This window comes from Dendrobates tinctorius, unplaced genomic scaffold (genome assembly GCF_039654945.1).
Source record: "Dendrobates tinctorius isolate UK_male_01 unplaced genomic scaffold, ASM3965494v1 ptg000087l, whole genome shotgun sequence".
Classification (NCBI taxonomy): Eukaryota; Metazoa; Chordata; class Amphibia; order Anura; family Dendrobatidae; genus Dendrobates; species Dendrobates tinctorius.
Genome location: NW_027361755.1, coordinates 7,876,595 through 7,898,114, shown reverse-complemented (window position 1 = coordinate 7,898,114; position 21,520 = coordinate 7,876,595). Strand labels below are relative to the sequence as shown.

The window sequence follows — 21,520 nt, the reverse complement described above, 5'->3', positions numbered from 1 at the left end:
TCCTGTGTGATACTGTCTGCTGAGCCATGTATCTAATCCTATCCTGTGTGATTCAGTCTGCTGATCCGTGTATCTAATCCTATCCTGTGTGATACTGACTGCTGAGCTGTGTATCTAATCCTATCCTGTGTGATACTGACAGCTGAGCCGTGTAGCTAATCCTCTCCTGTGTGATACTGTCTGCTGAGCCGTGTATCTAATCCTATCCTGTGTGATACAGTCTGCTGATCCGTGTAACTAATCCTATCCTGTGTGATTCTGACTGCTGATCCGTGTATCTAATCCTATCCCGTGTGATACTGACTGCTGAGCTGTGTATCTAATCCTATCCTGTGTGATACATACTGACAGCTGAGCCATGTATCTAATCCTCTCCTGTGTGATACTGACTGCTGAGCTGTGTATCTAATCCTATCCTGTGTGATACTGACAGCTGAGCTGTGTAGCTAATCCTCTCCTGTGTGATACTGTCTGCTGAGCCGTGTATCTAATCCTATCCTGTGTGATACAGTCTGCTGATCCGTGTATCTAATCCTATCCTGTGTGATACTGACTGCTGATCCGTGTATCTAATCCTATCCCGTGTGATACTGACAGCTGAGCCGTGTATCTAATCCTATCCCGTGTGATACTGACTGCTGAGCCGTGTATCTAATCCTATCCAGTGTGATACTGCTCTCCTGAAATACTCTGTGCTGCTGTCACCCTGCTGGATTTATGTGTGAACTACATGGTGGTACTGTGTATGAACTATATGGTGGTATTATGTGTGAAGTATATGGTGGTATCATGTGAGAACACTATGGCAGTATTATCTGCTAAAAGGGGACTCATTCTAGGGTGGTTCTGACTGAGCACCTGCACACGGGTCAGGTATAAAAGATAGTTAGGTGCAGTCAGGGGAGGGCTGGTGAGGCAGCTGAAGAGAGGGGTCTCATTTTTATCGCTACTGAATGGCTACATTTCCCCCCATCCTGCTTCCCAGCGTCACCCCAGACTGTGCCTATCGCCTCGCTTTCACACATCGCCAGGACAGGATCTGAGGAGGGGAATGTGGTCTTTGCATGCAAAGTCTGGATCAGAACAGGCCATCAATCAGCAGAAATGTTTCCTGGATTTCTGTGGTGCTGTCACCCTGCTCCTCCCCATATATCTCCCTCTGTGCCCCCCATAGACCAGCACACTGCTCTCCTGAAATACTCTGTGCTGCTGTCACCCTGCTCCCAGAATCCTTGCTGCCTGCCATGCTCAGTGACCAAAGACCCCATTCCTCTCCTCAGATCCTGTCCTGGCGATGTGTGAAAGCGAGGCGACAGGAGCCTGATGTATGGTGGAAGGAGCAGGGTGACAGCAGCACAGAGTATTTTAGGAGTGCAGTGTGCTGGTCTATGGGGGGCGCCCTGTTCGGTGCCAGGGATTGTACATAGAGTGCTGTGTTTTATACACATGGATGGACTGTCTGCTCCACAGAAATCCAGGACACATTTCTGCTGATTGATGACCTGTTCTGATCCAGACTTCGCATGCAATGACAGTCAGTAACTTTGCAGGCCCCATCAAAATGGCTGCTCACTGTGTTCCTAGATGTCATCCTCTCTTTTCTCTTAGCAAACACCCAGAAGAGGAGGAGAGGAGTGACATCACACCCATGTCAGCAGATTCTGCCCATAATTACTGCAGGGCAGTAATGTGAGCTAGTTGTACACTAGGTTTTTGTGCCAAATTTCAGTAGCTGCTCCCCCTAGTGTTAACAAGTGGAAATGCCAAACTTTTTAAAATTATTTTTCATATTTTGCAAAATTAAAAACAAATGATAATATTTTTTAAGAAAATGTAAACATTAATTCTTTACATTTTTTCAATTGCTGAAAAAAAATTTTTGGGATGGCACCTTCCCTTTAAGCCTGTCTCACAATATTATGGATTGCAGTACGTCCGACTAATGTAGGATTACTGTCCCAAAAAAAAATTTGTTTTGGATGTTCTACTTATCACTTCTTGAGGATCCACTGTATTCACTTCTTCATCATCAGAAGAAGAATCACTTGAGGATGTTTGATTCTCTGGTGGCAGTTACTCGTCATCGGACAAAGATAGTTCACTTTCATCATCACTTTGAAACACAATTGCTTCAATCTCTTGGTCACTCAGACGCTTGGAGGAAGACTGTGCGATTGCTGACTAGATGTTAGCAAATTAAAAGAAAAAACAATGAACACAATCAGGGTTGTCCACTCTTTGCTTGTGTGTGACACACTGCAAGTGTAAAGTGCCCCCTCCCTCCTCTCACCCTCTCTTACCTTTTATACTTTCTTTTAGGTGTTGTACAATTCTCTGGATGTCTGTAGCTCAATAGCTTTACCCTTTGCAGGCTTCTTAGAATCAGAGAAACTGAAACTGAATCAGACTTCCTCTCAACATCTTATCTCAGGTCCTTCACAATTAGCTCACAGTGTATACTGTCCTCATTACTCTCTACACAGCTCATTACTGTGTTCAGAAGGACCTGAGATGATGTCATGGCCTTATCTCTCCCTCCAAAAATCACATGACATCCTCATATGGCATTATCCACACCCTGGCCCCTCCACCAGCATTACTGAGTACAAATAAAGTAACTTGAGACACAAACACTACTGAGAACATGATAAAAAAATACATGGGAGCCTAAAAGGCCCCCAATCCGTACAGATGTGGTTTTCACACAAAAAAAGCATTGTTACACCGAAATGCCTATGAAAAAAATTATATGAACAACCGGCTATTACCAACAACGACATACTTGAGGATTACCTAGAGTTTCAAAATTCTAACAAGTAATTTTGCAGATAATAGCAAAAAAGTAAGCATGGGGGCCTAAAAGGCCCCCAATATGCATGCTAGGGTTAAACAAGGGGTACCAACAATTTTGACCATGTGTGTAAGGGTGCCGTTACACCTAGCGATGCACCAGCGATCCCGACTAGCGATATGACGCGGTCAGGATCGCTGGTGCATCGCTAAGTGGTCGCTAGTGAGCTGCCACACAGGCAGATCTCACCAGCGACATAGCAGGGGTCGGGGATCGCTACTTACCTGTCAGACGCGTTGATCCTGCGTCCTCTCACCCGGCTCCACACGTCGCTCGTCGGCGCCACAGGAAGCCCAGCAGGAAGTGGCCGACGAGGAATGGTCCAGGAGCTTCTCGCGCGATCAGCGATGATCAGCGATAACCAGCGGGGGAGCCGGTTGGAGGTAAGTATCACATGCAGCGATATCGGAAAGGACAGGCCTGCAGGTTTTTTTTTATTGCAGCCCTGCAGTGGTGCTTGTAATGCAAGATCCCTGACTCTAGGCTGATACTCACCTGCTGCAGTTTCAACTCCTATCGCTGCCGTTTCCGTCGCTCTCTGGCGGTTTGTGACCTATCGGCTCGCTCCAGTGTTTGCTGAAGCAGACCGGAGGTCACAACTCAATACTAGTCTGTGAGAGCCTCATTCTGGCTCTCCTCTCATAGACTTGCATTAAGAGCTTGTGACGTAGCTTCTGCCTTCCATCCAGTCAACAGTTGTAGTTGTGGAGCCATGGGACCGGAGCGGCGCCGAAAAAGGTGAAGACAGCAGCGGGTAGTTATAAAATTAGGGGCAGGGACCTTAGTTTACTAGCATCACTCCAGAGCTGAAAAAAAAATCTCTGGCTTTTGGTAGACCTGTCACAAGAGTCATGCTGCCCATGGCTTTTTTTTTTTAAATCTGTCATCGGACTAGTCTATCCCTGATCACTCCCTGACGAAGCAACATGTGAAACGTGCGTTGGAGTTTGGGGTGGCGGCGCCAGCACAAACAGCATGAGTACCGGTTAGTATCACTCACCTTCTATTTTTATATACACCCAAGTTATGGATATTCCGATATGGCGGCCGGGATTCAATGAGCGGCGCGGGATTCAAATCCCCCGCCCTGCCGGCTGAGCCAATGAGCGTTGCGGCGCGGGATTTGGATCCCCCGCCAAGCCGCGCAGCTCCGCTCATTGGCTGAGCTGCCCACAGGGCCATGCATACCAGGATAGGAGGTGAGAGGGCCATGCATACCAGGATAGGGGGGCGAGAGGGCCATACATACCAGGAAAGGGGGGTGAGGAGACCATGCATATAAGGATAGGGGGGTGAGAGGGCCATGCATACCAGGAAAGAGGGGTGAGGGGACCATGCATATAAGGATAGGGGGGTGAGAGGGCCATGCATACCAGGAAAGGGGGGTGAGGGGGCCATGCATACCAGGATAGGGGGGTGAGTGGACCATGCATACCAAGATAGGGGGGTGAGAGGACCATGCATACCAGGATAGGGGGTGTGGGGACCATGCATACCAGGATAGGGATGAGGGGGGACCATGCATATCAGGATTGGGGGGTGAGGGGACCATGCATACCCGGATAGGGGGGTGAGGGGATGATGCATACCAGGATTCGGGGGTAAGGGGACCATGCATACCAGGATTGGGGGGTGATAGGACCATGCATACCAGGATAGGGGGTGAGAGGGCCATGCATACCAGGATAGGGGGGTGAGAGGGCCATGCATACCAGGATAAGGGGTGAGAGGACCATGCATACCAGGATAGGGGGTGAGAGGACCATGCATACCAGGATAGGGGGTGAGAGGGCCATGCATACCAGGATAAGGGGTGAGAGGACCATGCATACCAGGATAGGGGGGTGAGAGGACCATGCATACCAGGATTGGGGGATGAGAGGACCATGCATACCAGGATAGGGGGGTGAGAGGGCCATGCATACCAGGAAAGGGGGGTGGAGGGACCATGCATATCAGTATAGGGGGGTGAGAGGACCATGCATACCAGGATAGGGGGGTGAGAGGGCCATGCATACCAGGAAAGGGGGTGAGGGGACCATACATACCAGGATAGGGGGTGAGTGGACCATGCATACCAGGATAGGGGGGTGAGAGGACCATGCATACCAGGATAGGGGGGTGAGAGGACCATGCATACCAGGATAGGGATGAGGGGGGACCATGCATACCAGGATTCGGGGGTGAGGGGACCATGCATACCAGGATTCGGGGGTGATAGGAACATGCATAGCAGGATAGGGGGGTGAGAGGGCCATGCATACCAGGATAGGGGGTGAGAGGACCATGCATACCAGGATAGGGGGGTGAGAGGGCCATGCATACCAGGAAAGGGGGGTGGAGGGACCATGCATATCAGTATAGGGGGGTGAGAGGACCATGCATACCAGGATAGGGGGGTGAGAGGGCCATGCATACCAGGAAAGGGGGTGAGGGGACCATACATACCAGGATAGGGGGTGAGTGGACCATGCATACCAGGATAGGGGGGTGAGAGGACCATGCATACCAGGATAGGGGGGTGAGAGGACCATGCATACCAGGATAGGGATGAGGGGGGACCATGCATACCAGGATTCGGGGGTGAGGGGACCATGCATACCAGGATTCGGGGGTGATAGGAACATGCATAGCAGGATAGGGGGGTGAGAGGGCCATGCATACCAGGATAGGGGGTGAGAGGACCATGCATACCAGGATAGGGGGATGATAGGGCCATGCATACCAGGATAGGGGGTGAGAGGACCATGCATACCAAGATAGGGGTTGAGGGGACCATGCATACCAGGATACGAGGGTGAGAGGACCATGCATAGCAGGATAGGGGGGTGAGAGGACCATGCATACCAGGATAGGGGGGTGAAAGGGCCATGCATACCAGGATAGGGGGGTGAAAGGGCCATGCATACCAGGATAGGGGATGAGAGGGCCATGCATACCAGGAAAGGGGGGTGAGGAAACCTTGCATATAAGGATAGGGGGATGATAGGGCCATGCATACCAGGAAAGAGGGGTGAGGGGACCATGCATATATGGATAGGGGGGTGAGAGGGCCATACATACCAGGAAAGGGGGGTGAGGGGGCAATGCATACCAGGACAGGGGGGTGAGTGGACCATGCATACCAGGATAGGGGGGTGAGAGGACCATGCATACCAGGATAGGGGGGTGAGGGGACCATGCATACCAGGATAGGGAGGAGGGGGGACCATGCATATCAGGATTGGGGGGTGAGGGGACCATGCATACCCGGATAGGGGGGTGAGGGGACCATGCATGCCAGGATTCGGGGGTGAGGGGACTATGCATACCTGGATTGGGGGGTGATAGGACCATGCATACCAGGATAGGGGGGTGAGAGGGCCATGCATACCAGGATAGGGGGGTGAGGGGACCATGCATACCAGGATAGGGGGGTGAGAGGACCACGCATACCAGGATTGGGGGATGAGAGGACCATGCATACCAGGATAGGGGGGTGAGAGGGCCTTGCATACCAGGAAAGGGGGTGAGGGGACCATGCATATCAGGATAGGGGGGTGAGAGGACCATGCATACCAGGATAGGGGGGTGAGGGGACCATGCATGCCAGGATTTGGGGGGTGAGGGGACCATGCATACCAGGATAGGGATGAGGGGGGACCATGCATACCAGGATTTGGGGGTGAGGGGACCATGCATACCAGGATTCGGGGGTGATCGGACCATGCAAACCAGGATAGGGGGTGAGGGGACCATGCATACCAGGATAGGAATGAGGGGGGACCATGCATACCAGGAATCGGGGGTGAGGGGATCATGCATACCAGGATTCGGGGGTGATAGGACCATGCATACCAGGATAGGGGGTGAGAGGGCCATGCATACCAGGATAGGGGGTGAGAGGACCATGCATACCAAGATAGGGGTTGAGGGGACCATGCATATCAGGATAGGGGGGTGAGAGGACCATGCATACCAGGATAAGGGGGTGAGGGGACCATGCATGCCAGGATTTGGGGGTGAGGGGACCATGCATACCAGGATTGGGGGGTGATAGGACCATGCATGCCAGGATAGGGGGTGAGAGGGCCATGCATACCAGGATAGGGGGGTGAGGGGGCCATGCATACCAGGATAGGGGGGTGAGAGGACCACGCATACGAGGATTGGGGGGATGAGAGGACCATGCATACCAAGATAGGGGGGTGAGAGGGCCTTGCATACCAGGAAAGGGGGTGAGGGGACCATGCATATCAGGATAGGGGGGTGAGAGGACCATGCATACCAGGATAGGGGGGTGAGGGGACCATGCATGCCAGGATTTGGGGGTGAGGGGACCATGCATACCAGGATAGGGATGAGGGGGGACCATGCATACCAGGATTCGGGGGTGAGGGGACCATGCATACCAGGATTCGGGGGTGATAGGACCATGCAAACCAGGATAGGGGGGTGAGGGGACCATGCATACCAGGATAGGAATGAGGGGGGACCATGCATACCAGGAATCGGGGGTGAGGGGATCATGCATACCAGGATTCGGGGGTGATAGGACCATGCATACCAGGATAGGGGGGTGAGAGGGCCATGCATACCAGGATAGGGGGTGAGAGGACCATGCATACCAAGATAGGGGTTGAGGGGACCATGCATACCAGGATACGAGGGTGAGAGGACCATGCATACCAGGATAGGGGGGTAAGAGGACCATGCATACCAGGATAGGGGGGTGAGAGGGCCATGCATACCAGGATAGGGGGGTGAGAGGGCCATGCATACCAGGAAAGGGGGGTGAGGAGACCATGCATATAAGGAAAGGGGGTGAGAGGGCCATGCATACCAGGAAAGAGGGGTGAGGGGACCATGCATATAAGGATAGGGGGGTGAGAGGGCCATGCATACCAGGATAGGGGGGTGAGTGGACCATGCATACCAGGATAGGGGGGTGAGAGGACCATGCACACCAGGATAGGGGGTGAGGGGACCATGTATACCAGGATAGGGATGAGGGGGGACCATGCATATCAGGATTGGGGGGTGAGGGGACCATGCATACCTGGATAGAGGGGTGAGGGGACCATGCATGCCAGGACTCGGGGGTGAGGGGACCATGCATACCAGGATTGGGGGGTGATAGGACCATGCATACCAAGATAGGGGGGTGAGAGGGCCATGCATACCAGGATAGGGGGTGAGAGGACCATGCATACCAGGATAGGGGGATGAGTGGACCATGCATACCAGGATTGGGGGATGAGAGGACCATGCATACCAGGATAGGGGGGTGAGAGGGCCTTGCATACCAGGAAAGGGGGGTGAGGGGACCATGCATATCAGGATAGGGGGTGAGAGGGCCATGCATACCAGTAAAGGGGGGTGAGGGGACCATGCATATCAGGATAGGGGGGTGAGAGGACCATGCATACCAGGATAGGGGGGTGAGAGGACCATGCACAACAGGATAGGGGGGGTGAGAGGACCATGCATAACAGGATAGGGGGGTGAGAGGGCCATACATGCATTCAAATCCTGTGCGGCACTGCTCATTGGCTCAGCCGGTAGGGCAGGAGATTTGAATCCCGCGCCGCTCATTGGCTGAGTGCCAGGGGCGCTCAACCACTGAGCGGTGCCACGCGGCTTTGGCTGGGAATTCAAATCCCTGCAGCACCACTCATTGGCTCAGCCGGCGGCCAAAGATGCACTGCCCCGCTCATTGGCTGAGCCGCCTGCCGGCGGAAGTTCATTTCACCGCACTCCTGATGCAATAGCATCGGACCTATTTCTAGTTGTCATATAAAAATATACCTTTCATGTTGCACTTCACTTTATATACTTTTTAGGGGATCACATATATTTTTCTTATCCCTTTTTTGGGTGTTCATGCTGCAGCTTCCAATCTCCAGTGTTTACATTTCATATACCGTACGTTAATATTAATAGTGCTGTATGCGCTGATCCGCTCCCCTTGGTTTTTAATATATGTCTTTCCCATTTATTATGTCTTGTAAAATGTTTTAGCATATCTTTGTCCTTATTGGTGTCCTTATTTAATAAAAATGAATATTTGTTATAGTGAATGAATTGTTGGTATTTATTTTTTATTTATATATATTTTTTCAAGTAGTTTTTTTCTTATATAGCGTTGTTTTGTCTACTAGAATTTAGCTATATATACTTACATGGGTACTAATTTTTCTCCTTAGTCTTTGGTTATAGTCAACCCCTGTCGTCGGTGGATTACTTTAATTTGTTCCAGAATGAGTACTGTAGCTCAAAATTGTTGTAGGTTAAGACCATAGTTCTATGGAAAATTGGTAAATGATTTTGAAACCCCTACAAAGACAGCTTGATAAATAAATATGAAGGAAGCCCTAAAAGTTAGACTTACATGCTGAAAGCTGGTAAATGAATGTATGAGTAGAGGTAGTGCTGTACCATGCCCCAGAGAACTGCTGCTAGACAGCGCATCAGTGCAAGCACTTTGGTCTTACAGTGCTGATCAACCGGTGCTAATCGTTTCAAAAATGAGCCACTGATTCCCAAGAGTTAGAGAAATAAAATGGCAAGCTCCCAGTCTAAGCGTACCCCAACAGCTGGAGAGCCACGGGTAGGAGACCACTGGGTTGTAATTGACAGTAGCTAAATTGCAGGTATTTTGTATTCCAGTTTGGGTAAAATAGACACGAGACAGACTTGTGCTCTGAGGCCAGAAAAACCATCAGTGCTATGTCAGGAATGTCCATTACATCATGGAACTGAAAGCCGCATGTGTTCAGTGTTACAGTCAGAAGCTTTTTATAGAATGAGAAATAAACCTCATCTGAAAATAGTCCTTATTCCTGCTCACGTTTTTCATTTCTCTTTTTGGGTCATTATGTAAAACTATTCCAGCTTGTTGGCTGCTGATAACAGTTTTCTGGACTGACATAACTATTTTTGGGGGCATCTGCAATACTAATAGGAGAATTACCTAGCATTTAAAAGGAATCTGTCACCTGGTTTATGCTACACTATCTGAGAAAAGAATGATGCAGAGACCCTCCTTCCAGCAATGTATCACATACTGGGTTGCTTACGCAGTTTTGGTAACATCACTGTTTTATCTGTTACAGGCCTATAACCCCACCCATACTACTGATTGACAGGTTTTCTGTGTACACTGTGCGTAGGCAAAAAGCTGGTTATCAGTAGAGGGGACGGGGTTATACAGAGCTCATGAATATGGAGGACTACATGACAGCAGGTTTACTAGTCCACTAATGATAATCTTATCCTGATAAAACAGTGATTTCATCAAAACTACAGCAAGCTGTCCAGTAAGTAATATATTGCTAGAATTAGGGTCTCTGACCCTACATTATGCTGCTCTCAGGTTAGGTTGTGAAAACAAGATGACAGATTCCCTTTAAATAGCATGTAATTAATATTAATTATACTCTGCAACATAACATTTTAGTTTTAAATGAAACCGGTCATAACATAGCGCTCGGACTTTCCATAACTTTAAGGTAGATGAAAGTCCAACATGTGGTCCAGCAGACGCTTCCTTGGCTTATTCCTTGCACCACTGTATTTGATGTACTGGGAATACTAACACAGTGACTGGCGCTGTGCCGCAATTTCCTGGACACGGGGGGGCTTGGAGCAGCCCAGTAAGTGGCATATCTGTGGAATCGGGGTCTCTGTTAATCTAAATAAATCTCAGGATAAAAGTTAAATTTCCAAAACGTAGAACACATATCTTGTGATGTTAATTTTAAGAATGGCATGCAGGCCCTCTTGAACTTGTAAGGGGGTGTATATTTTACAACCCCTTCTTACATAAAATATATTTACAGTATATATACAGGGGTTGGACAAAATAATGGAAACACCTGGAAACATCAACAAAAGTTAGTTTAATATGGTGTAGGTTCACCTTTTGTGGCGATTACAGCTTCAATTCTCCGAGGTATGGATTCATACAAGGTGTGAATTGTTTCTTCAGTGACTTCAGTATTTTTTCTATCAGACGTGTTGGGCATTTTTTTTGCAGGTTTTTTTGCATGATTGCAGACAGTGTCTTTCCTTTCCTGTCCTGTCTAGTTAGTGTGGGCCCCATCGTTTGCTCAGCCTATTTTCCTACCTGCGTTTGTGTTTTCATCTTGTCTCACCGACAATATATGTTTGGGGGCTATCTATTCCTTAGGAGTCTGCTCTGGGACAGTTTAGATTTCCCTTTTCTTTCTTTAGACTTATTTAGTTCTCCGGCTGTGTCGAGGCGTCTAGAATCATCGTAGGTACGCTCCACGGCTACTGCTAGTTGTGTGGATAGGATCAGGGGTCTGCAATCCGCTTAGTTACCAACCTCTCTGGTTTTCTGTGGCTTAGCTTGGTCTTGCTTTCCTCCTAGGTGACCCAATCATAACAGATATCATTGGCCCGGCGGATCTCCACGAAATAGCACCCCAGATCATCACAGAACCTCCGCCATGTTTTACGGTTGGGAGAAGGCAGTCTGGATGGAATGCTTCTTTCGGCTGTCTCCAAACGTACACTCGGCTGGAGGTTGGAAATAGGGTAAACGATGATTCGTCTGAGAATATCACATGTTTCCACTGCTCAAGGGACGAATTCTGGAGGTTTCTACACCACTCTAAATGCTTGGAAACATTTGTCATTGAGAGCAGCAGTTTTCTAATTGCAGCTCTTCCGTGGAATCCAGATTTGTGCAGCTCCCGACGAACAGTTTTCAAGGAAACTGGGTTCTGTCAGTGTTCATTGAGCTCAGCAGTGATTTTCGGAGCCGTGGTCTTGCGATCCTCTCTCACAATTCGTTTTAGAGTCCGACAGTCTCTCTCTCTGTCAACTTCGACTTTCGGCCGGACCTGTGCTTTGCTGCGGACTTTTTTCCTTCTCTTTCAAACAAAGTCATTACTTTGGAGCCAGTACCTCTTGACATGCCAAGCATTCGGTCACTTTCTGTTACACTAGCGCCTGCCATACGAGCACCAACAATTTAGCCTCTTTGAAAATCCGAGAGGTCTGCCATTGGTATCAGGTTCTCATCAATGTTCTTACAATTCTGCAAAACAAACAGTTAATTTACATACACATATCACATAACACAAGTAATCAACTACAAAACATTAAGATATGTCACGGTTTGCATGTTTATAACATGTTCAAAGATTATGATGCCAAAACGTTAGGTGTTTCCATTATTTTGTATATATTTCACTTTAGGAACCTGCTGCATTGTTCTGTTGATATTTGGTGAATACATACTATGTAAATGTGTATTATACAGTATTAATTTTATGATGTGCCATACACTGACCATGTACCTTGTGGTCCTGGGTATTTCAGACTGGTGGGATGTGGTTTTTGCCCTCCTACAGTACTAGCTTGAAGTGAGAATGCTGGCTTATCAGCCTTAGACTTGTTAGCTGTCAGCTAAGAGAAGGAGATGCCATTGCCATCGTATGCCCAAGAAGAGCCTAACTCTGCATTATGACATTATGTCGCTACTGCTTGGCACCACAATGATGATAGAAAAGAGCTGATAAAAGAAAATGATTTGATGCCATTGGACTGTCGCATATGGGCCACATGGTGTCTGTGACATCTGAATTTGTAATTGCCATTTCTTGCTGTAGTCCAGTGGCAAGTCTTATTAATCATGGAAGGGATTGATGGCTGTAGGCCCAAGTGGCATGTTCATAGTGATTGAGGTGATGGGCTGAGAAGCTGAAGTAAAAAATGAGGAGCCAGTGGCAACACTGTATTGAGGGTCTCATAACATGCACATGCTTGCTTAGGAGACCAATAAGCCAGAGATTCCATCGTATAATCACATACCAAGACTTAGAGAATGGTACCAAGAATGAAGGGTGCTTTACAGTAGAGGACTGAGGTGGTCTTAGTCATGGAAAGTGACAGCTTTCAGGGTAGTGTGCAGGCTGTTGAGCTTTCAGGGTAGTGTGCAGGCTGTTGTGCAAGAGAAATGAACTGAGCATGTCTTCAGCCTTGGATGGAGATTGGTCTTGCAAGCCTGCAAGGGCTGTGAGAGATATCAGGACTAAAGGTACTGTCACACTTAGCGATGTACCAGCGATCCCGACCAGCGATATGACGCGGTCAGGATCGCTGGTACATCGCTAAGTGGTCGCTAGTGAGCTGCCACATAGGCAGATCTCACTAGCGACATCGCTGGGGACGCTACTTACCTGTCACACCAGGCGATCCTGCGTCCTCCCGCCCGGCTCCACGCGTCGCTCGTCCTCACAGCAGGAAGCGCCACAGGAAGCTGACGACGAGAAACAGTCCTGAACGTTCTCGCGCGATCAGCGATAACCAGCGGGGGAGCCGGTCGTAGGTAAGTATCAGACACAGAGATATCGCTAGCAATATCGCTATAACGTCACTAGTTATAGCGATATTGCTAGCGATATCTCTTAGTGTGACATGCCCTTTAGGGTACCGTTACACTTAGCGATGCACCAGCAATACTGACAACGATATGGATCGCTGGTACATCGCTAAGTGGTCGCTAGTGAGCTGCCACACAGGCAGATCTCACCAGTGACATCACAGGGGTCGGGGGTTGCTACTTACCTGTCAGACGCGGCGATCCTGACGTCCTCCCGCCCGCGTCCACGCGTCGCTCGTCGGCGCCACAGGAAGCACAGCAGGAAGCGCCCGACGAGAAATGATCCAGGACCTTCTCGCGCGACCAGCAATGAGCAGCGGGGGAGCCGGTCGGAGGTAAGTATCAGACATAGCGATATCGCTAGCAATATCGCTGCTACGTCACAAAATCAGTGACGTTACAGCGATATTGCTAGAGAGATTGCTATGTGTAACAGGGGCTTTAGAGAACATTTAGCCTAAATATTCTGTATGTCACAAAGGAGTTTAAGTGCATTTACAGAATCTGGAATTAAAATAGATTTTTCCTAGGGAGTTTTCTATATTTTGATGAGACCTTTAGGGGGTGGAATGGTATTAAAGGAAAAAATCTATCAGTGTAAAGAATATTCTACAGGGTTGGCCATGTATATGTGTTGTGAACTCTTTTAACCTGGCTTCTGAGTTTGGGCTCCCTCTGGTGGTTGCCGCTGGTAATGGACCTGGTCTAGCTGACAGAAGTCAATCACCTGAGCAGGATGATTGGAGGTCAGGTGTTACAGACAGGGCCGCCATCAGGGCATGACAGCCCTTACAAGTGTATGGGGCCCCAGTGATTAGGGGGGGGCACGCCCGGCGCCCGAGCACACTGGCAGCCCGAGCTCTGTCTGCTGTGTGCGCACAGGACCTGTGATGAGGTCACAAGATGGGAGGAGTCCGGTGTCACATGATCAGGGCCCTGGACGTATTTAGGACTCTGCTGTGCTTGTTGTCGTGTACTGCTGGATGAGGTAAAGTTTCTGTGCGGGGACCCCGGTGATTAGGGGGGCCCGGTGCCCGCCCGGCGCCTGAGAACAATGGCAGCCCGGTCCACGCTCGGCCCCGGGCCCCCCTACGTTTTGTTCAGGCTCCTCCAGCTCCATCTGCTGTGTGCGCACAGGACCTGTGATGAGGTCACAGGAGGGGTGGAGTCAGGGGTCACATGATCAGGGGCCTCATGTCTGCAGGACTCTGCTATGCTGGTTGTCATGGTGTACTGCTGGATGAGGTAAAGTTTCTGTGTGGGTTCAGGAGGGGTTTACAGGGTGGATGTAGCAGAGCTGTGTGTGTACGAGGTGTACGGAGCGGATCCGTGTGTGTACGAGGAGTACGGAGCGAAGCCGTGTGTGTACGAGGAGTACGGAGCGGAGCCGTACGTGTACGACGTGTACGGAGCGGAGCCGCGCGCGTACGAGGTGTATGAAGCGGAGTTGCGCATGTACGAGGTTTACGGAGAGGAGCCGCGCGTGTAAGAGGAGTACAGAGAGGAGCCGCGCGTGTATGAGGTGTACGGAGCGGAGCCGCGCGTGTACGAGGTGTACGGAGCGGAGCCGCGCGTGTACGAGGTGTACGGAGCGGAGCCGTGCGTGTACGAGGTGTACAGAGCGGAGCCGCATGTGTGCGAGGTGTACGGAGCGGAGCCGCGCTTGTACGAGGTGTACGGAGAGGAGCCCCGCGTGTACGAGGTGGACGGAGAGGAGCCCCGCGTGTACGACGAGTACGGAGAGGAGCCGTGCGTGTACGAGGTGTACGGAGAGGAGCCGTGTGTGTACGAGGTGTACGGAGCGGAGCCGTGTCTGTACGAGGTGTACGGAGCGGAGCCGCGTGTGTACGAGGTGTACGGAGCGGAGCCGTGTCTGTACGAGGTGAGCGGAGAGGAGTCGTGCGTGTACGAGAAGTACGGAGCGGAGCCGTGTGTGTACGAGGTGTACGGAGCGGAGCTGTGTGTGTACGAGGTGTACGGAGCGGAGCCGCGTGTGTACGAGGTGTACGGAGCGGAGCCGCGTGTGTACGAGGTGTACGGAGCGGAGCCGTGTGTACGAGGTGTACAGAGCCGCTTGTGCATTTTGGCATTGGGGGCCCATTAGAAAGTTATTATGCAACGTCGGCGGCAGGCGCTTATGGCCGTGTGAAGGGGATAAGGGAAACCGCGCTTCAGATAGGAGTTCTGCAGCAGCTGCGATATGACTGCGGCTCTCATGCTGGGAGAGCAAGGCTCTGTGGGGCAGCGGTTCCGTCCAGCTCAATAAACCTGTCTCCCCCTGAGGGGCTGCAGTGCCATTGTGGGGTTGGGAGCCTTAGGGTACATCCCCGTGTTGTACCCCACAGGGGCAGACTCCCACCCACCTGCCCTATATTCTCTGCTGCAGAGCCGGCTTCTTCCCACTTACCCTACTGTTTCAGGTTGCCCTATGTGCATGAGATGTCATCTTCTAGGGGTCTTTCACTTGTCCCCAGATGACTCCCAATACAGTAAATAAAGCCCCCCAGTCCTCTCCCTCCCCTGCACTAGCTGAAGGGTTCAGAGTCAGACATAGGGGAGGGGGTAATATTATCTAGTCTTTTCTTACCTCAGGGATTTTTTGGGGTCACCTTTTGACAACTCTTATAAAGTCACCTGCTCTATTCTCACAATGTGGAAGGCAGCGGAGAAGTCTGCAGTGTAAAATTGACTGGGGGCTTTATAGCCCCACTGGTTCTCAGTCCACTCTGTGCCATTTTTAGGGTCAGGGCTCTTTTGCAGGGTTTTGACAGAACAGATTTGTGATGGTAATGTAACGTAAAGCGCAGTTCTGGGACCATTAGATACTTATAAATATGCATTTCTATTCCTCCAGGAAATGTGTGAGGAAATACAAATGAGTGGGAGATTCCCACTCAAATGTGCATTTTAAAATCCACAGTGTGTCACTTGTATGTGACAAGATCCACACGTGCCACATGATTTTGTTGAGGAAAGTCCACATTGAATGTGCTGCTCGTGCGCTTACTCTTAGGGCTGACCCTCACTACAGGTCTAGTGCTGAACATTGGGGATTTTCCAGTTCCCCTATGTCAATGTCATTCAGGTAAATTGATCTGATTGGCAGTTCACTATCAGATCTGTAGCAGTGGGGACATATTAGTCAGGGACATGGCAGCCCCTCCATTCTCATCTTGTCATCTTTGACCGCTGGGACCTCGGATACCAGTGTCAGTGCTGATCACTGGCGATTTGTTAGCACAGTCCGTGTCTACAGAAGCATGTCTGGTCTGAAGTGCTGATATCTGCGATCTCATGTTTTGGGGTGCACATACACCTTACATACCTGGCAGCCAAAAGCCCTTTTCTGAGAAGTTGGGGTCCTAAAGCCATGTTTGAATGGAGCATGAGGGATTTTGTGTGACCATCACCCATAGGCTGTGCCAGCGTGCCATGTGGTGGGACCAGGCTGGGAGCAGAAGATGGTGACCGTGGACGGCAGCGGGACGGTGGATGGCGAGGCGCAGACGGTAGGCACTGGCAGACCAGTCACGAGGCGGCGAGCGAGCAGGGTGAGTAGACTGTCTGTCTCTGACTCTCTCCGATGTCTCCGTCTCCGGTGGCATGGTGGCGGTGCCCAAAGAGCCATGACGGGAGAGGGAACAGAATCTGGGGGTCTCATGGGGGGTACAATTACATTGACTTAATATGTGACCAACCTAATATAAGGTACTGCCTTTGCCACCTTGCTGGAGTATGTTAGAGTTAGATGGGCACTGACTCAGTATCATCTGGTCATTGTCTGAAGATGGATGCACAATAATGGTTAAAAAAAGTTACCAAATGTTTAATAGGTTAGAGTAGAGTAGGGCCCTGTCAATAGAGTCTACCTTGTCATGGTGGCAGGCTTAAAAAATCTTTTGGTCAAAACTAAAGCTGATGGCTATGTATGTGATATGGTGTTGATGTAAGATTGGTGAGGGTGTGGTGTAGAAGTGAAGTTTTTCCAAGAAAGGGCGGAGGGATTTTGGAAGGTCCGCATGGTGGACGAGGAGCTAGGGTGGAGGCGGAGCTGGGGGTGGAGCCTGGGCGGAGTCTCAAGGGGGGCCCCATAAATTTTGCCAGTATGGGGCCCCGAAATTCCTAGTGGCAGCCCTGGTTACAGACTGGGGAGATTTAAGTGAACAACCTTCCTTCAGCTCTTGCTGGTGATTTGGTTTGCTTCCTGAGAATATTCTGAAGTCTGCTTGTCTCCTGCTCTGTCCTGCATCTTTCAGATAAGTTATTTGTCTTCTTGAATCTTTTTTTGCATTGGATCCATTTTTGCATGTCTCTGATTTTTGCTTAGCTGGTGTTAGTTCAGCCTGGTTCCCTGGTTGCCTAGTCTATTCCCCGTTATCCTCCTCGGTTACCTAATCATAACAGAATCACCGTCCGAACTGTAGATCCTAGGGTACTTTAAAGAAGGAAAGAATTGTTAAAAAAAAAGGTGTCAGAATTTTTTATATATTTTTTCCTCTTTTTCTCTGTCGGCCTTAGGAGGATTTTTTTCTGTAATGGATACTAAGCAATTGTCTGATCGTGTTGAGCAGCTCGCTGCTGAAGTTCGGAGAATTTCTGCCTATCTCGCTCAGTTGTCTGCTGTAGAACCTAAAATCCCTATTCCTGAGGAATAATTGTATAAACTGTCTTTTGCCTTGGAACCTAATTCCTCAGGGAACTCAGTGCAGCAGGTTAAAATTGTCATCTCCCTGTTGTACGGCGACCCTCAGGATTGAGTTTTTTCCCTGACACCTGAGGATCCTATTCTGACTAATGTGCATGCGTTTTTTCAGGCTCTGGGGTTATTGTATGATGAACCTAATGTTATTGATCAAGCTGAGAAAACCTTATTGGCATTGAACCAGGGTCAGGAATCGGCAGTTATATTGTCAGAAATTCCGAAAGTGGGCGGTCTTTACTAAATGGAATGATGATGCCCTAGCGGCTCTTTTTCGGAAGGGTCTGGCAGAGACCGTTAAAGATGTTATGGTGGGATTTCCGGTCCCCTCTGGTCTCAGCGACTCTATGTCACTGGCCATTCAAATTGACAGACGTTTACATGAACGTAAAACTATGCGAGAGGTGGTGTTGCCTTTCAAACAAACTTCTTAGTTTTGTTTTTTTCTAGGGCTCAACGTCAAGAATTAGAAGGCGTCATAAGTTGTGCTTCTTTTGTGGGGACACCTCTCATACTATTTCCGTCTGCCCTAAGCGGGAAAAAACGTTTTGCTCACTCATCTGTTTTGGGCAATGTACAGCCTAGATTCCTTTTGTCGGTTTTCTTGATCTGCTCCTTATCTTCATTTTCTGCTGAGGCTTTTGTTGATTCAGGAGCAGCCCTGAACCTGATGGATTTTGACTTTGCCAAACATTGTGGTTTTCCCATGGTACCCCTGTGAACTCCTATTCCTTTGAGGGGTATTGATGCTACCCCTTTGGCGGAGAATAAACCCCAGTTTTGGACCCAGCTGATAATGCGGGTAGTCCCGGACTATCAAGAGAATAGTAAATTTTTGGTGTTGCATAATTTACATGACATTATTGTGCTGGGATTTCCTTGGTTGCAGACCCATAATCCTGTTCTGGATTGGAAATCTGTGTCTGTGGTTAGTTGAGGTTGTCAATGTGTTCCTAGTGACACTCCTATTTTTTCTACCTCTCCCCAGTCTCATGATGATGTCCCTGACTTTTTGGCTGATTTCTCTGATGTGTTTAGCGAGAGTAAGTCTGCGTCCTTGCCTCCTCATAGGAGTTATGACTGCACGATCAAGTTGGTGCCCGGTTGTAAATTTCCCAAGGGGTGGCTCTTCAATTTATCTGTACCTGAACATGATGCTATGCGATCCTATATCAAGGAATCCTTGGAGAAGGGGCATATCAGACCGTCCTCTTCACCTTTAGGTGCCGGCTTTTTCTTTGTGGCCAAGAAAGATGGCTCATTGAGGCCATGTATTGACAATCGGCTCCTTAATAAAATCACTGTTAAATATCAGTATCCATTACCCCTGATTTCCGATTTATTATCCAGAGTGAAAGGTGCTAGTTGGTTTACCAAGCTTGACCTTAGGGGGGCCCCTGAGGGGCATTTTGAGTACCTAGTGACGCCTTTTGGGCTCACTAATGCCCCTTCCGTTTTCCAATCTTTCATGAACGATATTTTCCGGGATTTTGTGGACAAGTTTTTGATCGTTTATTTGGACGATATTTTGATTTTTTTGCAATGATTGGGATTCTCATGTGGAACATGTTCGGACTGTATTCCGGATTTTGAGAGAAAATGCTCTGTATGTTAAGGGATCGAAATGTCTCTTTGGCGTACAAAAAATTTTGTTTTTGGGATTCATTTTGTCCCCGTCCTCTATTGAAATGGACCCAGTCAAGGTCCAGGCCATTTATGATTGGGTTCAGTCCACTTCCTTGAAGGCTCTCCAGAAATTTTTGGGTTTTGCTAATTTCTACTGTAAATTCATAAGTAATTTTTCTGGTATTGTTAAACCACTGACGGATTTGACCAAAAAGGGTGCTGATGTGGTGAATTGGTCTCCACAGGCAGTCTCGGCGTTTCAGGAGCTTAAGCAGAGATTCACTTCTGCTCCTGTTCTACGGCAAACATGTTTTTCTCCCATTTCAGGTGGAGATAGATGCTTCTGAGATTGGTGCAGGAGCCGTTTTGTCTCAAAGAGATCCAGTAACCTCTAAGGTGAATCCCTGTGCCTTCTTTTCTCGAAAATTTTCCCCATCTGAACGTAATTATGATGTGGGGAGTCGAGAGTTGTTGGCTATGAAGTGGGTGTTTGAAGAGTGGAGACATTGGTTGGAGGGGGTCAGACATCAAGTTGTGGTCCTCACCGACCACAAGAACTTGATCCATCTCGAATTAGCCAAGCGATTGAATCCTAGACAGGCTAGGTGGGCCTTGTTTTTCACGCGTTTTAATTTTGTGGTCTCCTTTCTTCCGGGCACTAAGAATATTAAGACGGATGCCCTCTCGAGGAGTTTCTTTGCGGAGTCTCTTGATGTGACTGAGCCTACTACCATTCTAAATGAGGGTGTGGTTCTTTCCACTATTTCAGCCGATTTGAGACTTGCCCTGGAGGAATTTCAGGAGGACAAACCTGAATGATGCCCTATGGGGAAATTGTGTGTCCCCGACCAGTGGAGAAGAAGAGTAATGTCTGAAATTCATTGCTCCCCGTTAGCTGGTCATCCTGCTATTTTTGGTACCAGAGATTTGGTGAGTTGGTCTTTTTGGTGGCCTGCTTTATATCATGATGTCAGGAATTTTGTGCAGTCCTGTGGGACTTGTTCACGGTCCAAACCCTGTTCTCGTTCTAGTGGATTGTTAGTGCCCCTGCCGGTGCCCAGGAAGCCATGGACCCATATATCAATGGATGTTATTTCCGACCTCCCTGTCTCTCAGAGAATGACTGTTATCTGGGTGATCTGTGATAGATTTTCCAAGATGGTCCATCTTGTACCACTGCCGAAGTTGCCATCATCTTCTGAGTTGGTGCCCTTGTTTTTACAGCAGGTGGTTTGTTTGCACAGTATTCCGGAGAACATTTTGTCTGACAGAGGAGTCCAGTTTGTTTCCAGATTTTGGAGAGCTTTTTGTTCTAAACTGGGAATTCAGTTGTCCTTCTCCTCAGCGTTTCACCCTCAGACCAATGGGCAGACTGAGAGAGCAAACCATATATGATAAAATGAAAACCTGGCACTCAACTTAATGCTTGGTGAGGCAGTTTATTGTAGTACCAGAAAACGTTTCGGTCGATATAGACTTTCATCAGTTACTACACTGTGAAAAAAATAAATAAATAAACAAAAATAAATAAAGTATGTACAAAAATCACATAGAATGCAATTCGGTCGATATATACAATATTATACAAGAGATACTACAACAGAGACCAAAAAATATATCTTGAGTGCTCAGATTGAAGGAGAAAAGGATAAGACATACCGTGCTAGTATGTTTGAAAGTAGCTTGAAGGAGGGCGCTTTTTATGTTATTCACTGCTAACGCCTAAAAAGAAGTGATTAGCGCTGTTAAATTGTATACATAAGGTCAATGAGGTGGTGTTACAGGATGGTACATACCAGTAATCAAATGGTCAGAAAGCTGCTGTAACGCAGGATAATCTGTAAGGTAAACGTCATATAGGATGACATAAGACAGCGGTAAAGTATGCAGTATATCAAAGTTGTGATTGTCGCTATAAATGGCGAGGTAGTTACCTTAATAGTTGAAAATA

The 21,520-nt window shown here is 48.8% G+C and overlaps 1 protein-coding gene across 8 annotated transcripts in view; it reads left to right on the top strand.

Moving 5' to 3' along the window:
* TIAM2 (TIAM Rac1 associated GEF 2) overlaps positions 1–21,520 on the top strand; it is a 769,295-nt gene that overhangs the window by 425,582 nt on the left and 322,193 nt on the right. The window contains exon 1 of one of the 8 annotated variants that reach the window (XM_073585722.1): positions 14,424–14,489. The exons of the other annotated variants lie outside the window; for them this stretch is intronic. Coding sequence (XP_073441823.1) covers positions 14,424–14,489 — 66 coding nt within the window. Of the gene's footprint in view, positions 1–14,423; positions 14,490–21,520 lie in introns of those variants that run through there. 8 annotated transcript variants of the gene reach the window in all.